This window comes from Anser anser (assembly GCF_964211835.1).
Source record: "Anser anser genome assembly, chromosome: 8".
NCBI lineage: Eukaryota > Metazoa > Chordata > Aves > Anseriformes > Anatidae > Anser > Anser anser.
In genome coordinates, this window is record NC_139728.1 from 15793893 (window position 1) to 15799892 (window position 6000).

Here is a 6000-nt window from a genome sequence, read left to right on the forward strand (position 1 = left end):
CCCATACCCGGATGCTAACGTCTTTCTCTTCAACCTAGATTTTCATGATCAATCTGAAGCGTCGGAAAGACAGACGGGATCGGATGCTGCGGACTCTCTATGAACAGGAGATTGCAGTCAAGATAGTGGAGGCTGTGGATGGAAAGTGAGTTTCAGCTGGGGTTGCTGAAGTTTGCAAAACGTGGATTGTGCTTAAGTGCTTTGCACCATCTCCTTGGATGCCCTGACCTTCCTTCTGGTGAGGAAGGGTGGGCTGAGGGGAGAGGTGAATGTCACTTCTATTCACGGGTCTGATGGTCTAAGTGAGGCAGTTCTGCTGTTTCTTCCTTCTCTTGAAATCAGTCATTCTACACGAGAGAACCAGGACAGTGTGGTTCAGGTGTGGTTAGGAACCATCTACTGGTCCTGAGTCTTGGGTACCCATCAAGACCTCTTAGAAAAATATTCTAAGCCAAGCAACTAACAAGTAAATGGTCCCACAAGAAGTTACTGGCAACATTAAGGGTATGACTTGTCTGTCCTTAGGTCGTGCTCTGCCTTGTGGATTTCTCTAACACGGTATATTAGGGAAACAGTTTGTAAGCAAAAGTGGTTGTGACTGATCTGATTTCAGCTTCAGCACTGGTAGTCTCAAAGCAGTTAGGTCACAGAAAGTGAGGGTGGCTGTTTGGGGTGAAGGCTTTCACGGTGGTAGGCAAGCTTGAAGGGGAATGCTGCTGGAAGGCTGCAGCTTTCTGTGGACATTTGTCTTCAGACATTTTCAGCGTTCAGTTAGATTTAGAAATGTAAATTAAGATTTTTTTCTTTAGGTTTTTGAGCAAAACAAATACAAGAATTCCACAACATACGACTTTTCCCTGAACGTCAGCAGCATTTCCTGTGTTGCTTCTGTGTCTGACTTGTAATTGACTTTTTTTTTTTTAAATGGTGATAGATACTCTCTTTCCCAGAGCACTGAACACGAGTCAGCTCAAAGCTCTCAGCATTGATATGCTTCCGGGTTACCGTGACCCGTATTCCTCCAGGCCACTAACCAGGGGAGAGATCGGCTGCTTCCTTAGTCACTATTACATCTGGAAGGAGGTAAGAAGTTTTTGGGTGCTCAGGGTTCCTGCAGGACATAATAGGAAAGTACACAGCTAGTCTTAAGGCAGAGCATCAAATATGGTATAGGTTTCTGGAAGCATAGCATGGAAATGTTTTCCTCAGTTTATAGAGGATCATACATAAAGTTTTTCTTGAAAGCAGTGTTCAGCTTTCCCTTCTCTGTATTCTATTTGCCAACGGCTTTGAAGGATTTTATCAAAATGCTTTCATGACTGTTTTTGCAGACCATCCAATAGCATGCTTGAAGCAAATTTGTTTAGGAGAAAGGCTGGAAGGTTTTGAAGAACAAATGATACTAAAAAACTCCTCTCTATCTTTTTTGTTGTTGATGTTGTTGTCTTTGTTTCTACATCTGTGCTGGAGCAAGTTCCAATGGCTCTGCTGACTGGCTTTTTCAAGTTGATGTGTTATAATTATTCTTACCAGCAGGGACCTCTGTTACTTGAGCTAGGAGAATCTTCTTTGGGTAGTAAAAGCTGTGTCTCCTGGCTGTCCCTGGTCACCTGGGGAGTGATGTGCGAGAAAATCCGGGCCGCACTGGTCAGAGATGCTGCAATTACATGTCCTGACATCAACAGGGGACGCTGCGTCAATGAGATGTGGTGGAGGCAGGAAGAAAGACTTGATAATAAAAGAAGAATGGGCAGTGGCAGTGGTTGTCCAGATCTGACAGTGAGGATTGCACCTGCTGGTGCAGGGTCCTATATGGATGTATAAGGAGACAACCCTCTGCACGCAGAGGTTTTAGTTATAGCACATCTCCCCAGGGCAGGGCATTGATCTGAAAAGCCTAGGGCCAGCAGGAGTCATCCTGCCTTGACCTCAGTCAAGGCAGGCTGAGCTTTTGGGCTTGAGACTTCCAAATCACTAACAGTCAGATAATAATGGGAGCTAGTATGCAGGATGCATTGCATCAATATTCTCTAACTGGTCAGGGTCAGAGTTAGGAAATGCTGGATTGTCCCCCTTCCCAGGCAGCAGGAGGTGGTGGCTGTGGTTGTGCTAGTTGGTAGCTCATGGTGCAGCATCAGATGGAGGGTTTCTCTAGGGGCACCACGTTACAGGTGCTCAGCCTGAAGGATATTTTCAGGCCTGTTCTCACTGGCTCTTGCAGTCTCTCCCAGCTGAGCTATGAATTTGAGAGTGGTTCTCCTGCCTCCCTGCCGGCAAGGTCTAGAAGGTACTGTCAGGTCACGATGACCCCAGCAAGGTCAGGGTGCAAGGAGTGGCCCAAATGGGTTGCTGTGATCACTTCAGTACCCTCTCATTTCAGGTGGTGAACAGAGAACTGGAGAAGACACTTGTTATCGAGGACGATGTGCGCTTTGAACACCAGTTTAAAAGGAAGCTCATGAAGCTGATGGATGACATTGAAGAAGCACAGCTAGATTGGGAGCTTATGTAAGTAACTGGCCCTCAGCCACCTGGGAACTCCTGGGCACACATACTGTGTCACGGTAGAGATGCAGGTTAGTGCCAGCCAGAGTGACTTCTCAGTGGGCTCTTCCCATAAGGAGAGATTTGCCTCCTGGGGCAGGCTACTGCTGAAGTGACCGAACTGTAATGGGTACCGTTACTGCCCTCTGTGGGCAGTCCGGAGATGCTGCTGTGACAGGGGAGCTGCCACAGCCCTGTCCTGGGGTTTGGGCAGTGGCAGCCCAACTCCCTGAGTCTTTCACAGCTGTGCCGCCGCTGGGTTAAGGCACAGCTGTGAAAGACTCAGGGAGTCTTTCAAATTCACTCTCAAATTCACAGCTCAGCTGGGAGAGACTGCAAGAGCCAGTGAGAACAGGCCTGAAAATATCCTTCAGGCTGAGCACCGGTAACGTGGTGCCCCTAGAGAAACCCTCCATCTGATGTTGCACCACAAGCTACCAACTAGCACAGCCACAGCAACCCAGTCTGACAGTGATGCTGGACAGAAATCTGTGAGCGGGGATTACTTCTTGGAATTGACTCTTTGCCCTGTCCGGGTCAAAATAAACAGTTGTGTGGTTGTAATCGCTGCAGATTCACTTCAGCTCAAAATTCTGTGTTCTTTTCACCCTTTCAGATACATTGGACGGAAAAGGATGCAGGTGCAGCAGCCTGAAAAAGCAGTTCCCAATGTCATGAACCTCGTGGAAGCTGATTACTCTTACTGGACCCTGGGGTATGCAATCTCTTTCCAAGGTGCTCAGAAACTAATTGGAGCTGAGCCTTTCGGCAAGATGCTGCCTGTAGATGAATTTCTGCCGGTCATGTACAACAAGCACCCTGTGTAAGTAGGATGCCTTTGTTGCTCAGGTTGACGCGAGCTGGGTCTTGCTGAATGATCTCAAACCAGTTGATGATGTGTCTCACTTCTGTAGCCTGGGCGGTGGGGAACAGGGCTAATCCTTGTACTTTTTGGTTGTTTGCAGCAGAGCTGACACAGGTCAAAAGAGGTGACAGACCTGCTGCAGAGGGGTTATTTTGCCCACCCGGTGCAGGGCTTGCAGGCTGGTTCTGAGACATGTGACTGTCCGCAAGAGAGGCTTTATGTAGGGTGTCTGTGGTTGTAAGGCTGTAGAGTGTCAGACCTGCTTTAGACCCACCCCAGCAACTACCTCCCTGCCCCAGGACCTGTTTGCTCAGTGGATTGACTTGCATCTCAAAGTTATAACCAGTGGCACTGATGAACATTCACTCTGTTTCTGATGATTTTTCTCGCCCCTTAGAGCAAAGTACATGGAATACTATGAGTCCAGAGACTTGAAAGCCTTTTCAGCAGAACCACTGCTTGTTTACCCCACCCACTACACAGGGCAGCCAGGCTACCTCAGCGACACAGAGACCTCTACTATCTGGGACAATGAGACCGTGTCAACTGACTGGGACCGAACACACTCCTGGAAGTCCCGGCAGCAGGGCAAGATCCATAGCGATGCCCAGAACAAGGATGCCCTGCCTCCTCAGTCATCTCTCAACACGCCATCCTCCAGGGATGAGCTATGACTGCCTGCTTCCCCTGGGCTCTGTTGACAGCTGAACCTGCCTCACACTGCTTTGCACCCTTGAAAGTTGTAGAGCAGCCGTTCATGTGGTCTCCTTCCTGCTACCTGGAATGGCAAAGCAGGGTGGTTGGACCTGGTTGTGTTACAACTTACCAGGCTGCTTTTCCAGGACTGCAGGGAGAGGAAGGAGGAAAAAGTGTTCCAAACTGGCTGAAAAAAGGCAGAGATCTGAACAAAAGCCTTTGCAAGCTTTTGTAAACAAACAAACAAAACAAAAACCTTGAACGACGTCTTTCTACAGTACATTGTGTAGAATACTGTATTTATAAAGATTAATATATAGAGGTGTACAAGTGTTAATACCTTTCTGGATAGCTGTAACTGGGCTGCTGTGTAACTGTTACTTCTTGTAGGTTTGTAGGCTTTTATAACCCTGTTTGCTGAGAGAAACTGCAGGCAAGTGTTCGGGTTATTTGGTTTTGTTTTTCAAAGGAATCCCTGTCAGAATCAAGATGGTTTCCAAAAATGTTCAGTGCGCTGGAGCGGTGCTCCAGTGTAGTGTCTTCTCCTTCATCGCACTTCTGCAGAATAACATTTCTGACTCCCCTCTAAATTTAAAGACTTCCTAGATCCCATCCAGGTAGGTCTGCCAGTCTGGAACTGATACCTTGGCATGTCTGGAATCTTGGAAACCAGCAGATAAAGTGGTGGTTGCCCCTTCTGTTTTTCTCTGCACTGTCTGAAGGGAACATGCCTTGCTTTCTCCCTGCTTCAATTTATTCCTTCGGGAAAAGAAAGCCTGACAACCTTTTTGCAGGCCTGTTTAAGTAGGCCACAAAAACAAGCATAGGACTTCTAGGAAATTTGATTTTTATAGTTCTGGTTACAAACTTCTTATACTATCCTAATAGAACAACCGACCAAAATGTTAGTGCTGTCAACTGTACTGTTCTCAACAGCCTTGATAGAATTGTGTTACAGGACGGAAAGGCAACTTGTCTTGATATTTTTTCAAGTGAGGAGCAAACTGACTTGCTGTTGGCTAGCATGTCAGCAGAGTGTGATTTTTTTTTTTTAAAGGTTTCTTAGAGGCCAGGTGATTGTGGACTACACTGCTTAGGTTTAGCTGGCACAGGTCTCAACCTGCAGGCTCTTGTTGCAGGGGACAATGTTCTCCTGCACTGGCAAACTGGAGACTCACCTGCTGGCTATTCTGTACAGTTGAGTATGTGTGGTTGTTTGTTTTTTATTGTTGTTTGTTTTTAATAATTACTGATCAAAGTTGTGCTTTCTGCTAAAGAAGACATGTTATTATTACCTGTCAGCGGGTCTGATAATACATAGAACCTGGTGCAAGACAAGCCGCTGTGTGTACTCTTCATTGGGTGGGAGCAGGCCCCAGCTGGGGAGGCCAGTTCTCTGCCTCTGGGCTGGCTCACGCTCAGCTGTGTCAAAGTGAAGTGGTTTCCAACAAGCCTGCTTTGGCTCTGGGAAGACATTGAAGTCCAAGCTAGTGAAGTCAAGAGTGCTTTCAGCTATGTTACTGTACCATGGAGTTGTTGGCCATTTGTTTGTACTGCAGCTATTGCCTTGAAGCCGTGTTCCTTCTGCTGTTCAGGATGGAGCAGGTGGCCCTGCGACATGGTGAGTATGGAGGGCAGGTCTGCCATGTGCCACCATGCATAGCCTGGACTGTTCCTCTTTGACAAGCCCTCCTGCCTCTTCCTTAGGCCTTGCTTTACCAGCAGCAACTCCGACCCATTTCAAGCGTTGTTGACCATGGCGATCCCAGAGACATTGGTAAGAAGCTTAATGTGGCCTTCAGAAGTAGATCTCTGAGCTGGTGAGCACCCAGCGTGTTGTCCGTGTCGCGATGTGTAAGAGTACAGTGTTATGAAGTTTTTCAGTTACGTCATGC

At 47.4% G+C, this 6000-nt stretch overlaps 1 protein-coding gene and 1 long non-coding RNA gene across 9 annotated transcripts in view; both read left to right on the plus strand.

Annotated features, from left to right (window-relative positions):
• The window catches only part of COLGALT2 (collagen beta(1-O)galactosyltransferase 2), a 154614-nt gene extending 149171 nt beyond the window's left edge, over positions 1 to 5443 (plus strand). For all 8 annotated transcript variants that reach the window (XM_083847106.1, XM_083847104.1, XM_083847103.1 and 5 more), the window contains 5 exons: positions 39 to 145; positions 951 to 1083; positions 2381 to 2508; positions 3161 to 3367; positions 3807 to 5443. In XM_083847106.1, coding sequence (XP_083703232.1) covers positions 39 to 145; positions 951 to 1083; positions 2381 to 2508; positions 3161 to 3367; positions 3807 to 4083 — 852 coding nt within the window. In that variant the 3' untranslated portion in view covers positions 4084 to 5443. The remainder of the gene's footprint in view (positions 1 to 38; positions 146 to 950; positions 1084 to 2380; positions 2509 to 3160; positions 3368 to 3806) is intronic.
• On the plus strand, positions 152 to 529 carry LOC310903606. Its single transcript, XR_014587619.1, has 2 exons — positions 152 to 379; positions 411 to 529. It is a non-coding gene; the product is annotated as an uncharacterized lncRNA (long non-coding RNA).
• Positions 5444 to 6000: the final 557 nt, after the last annotated feature.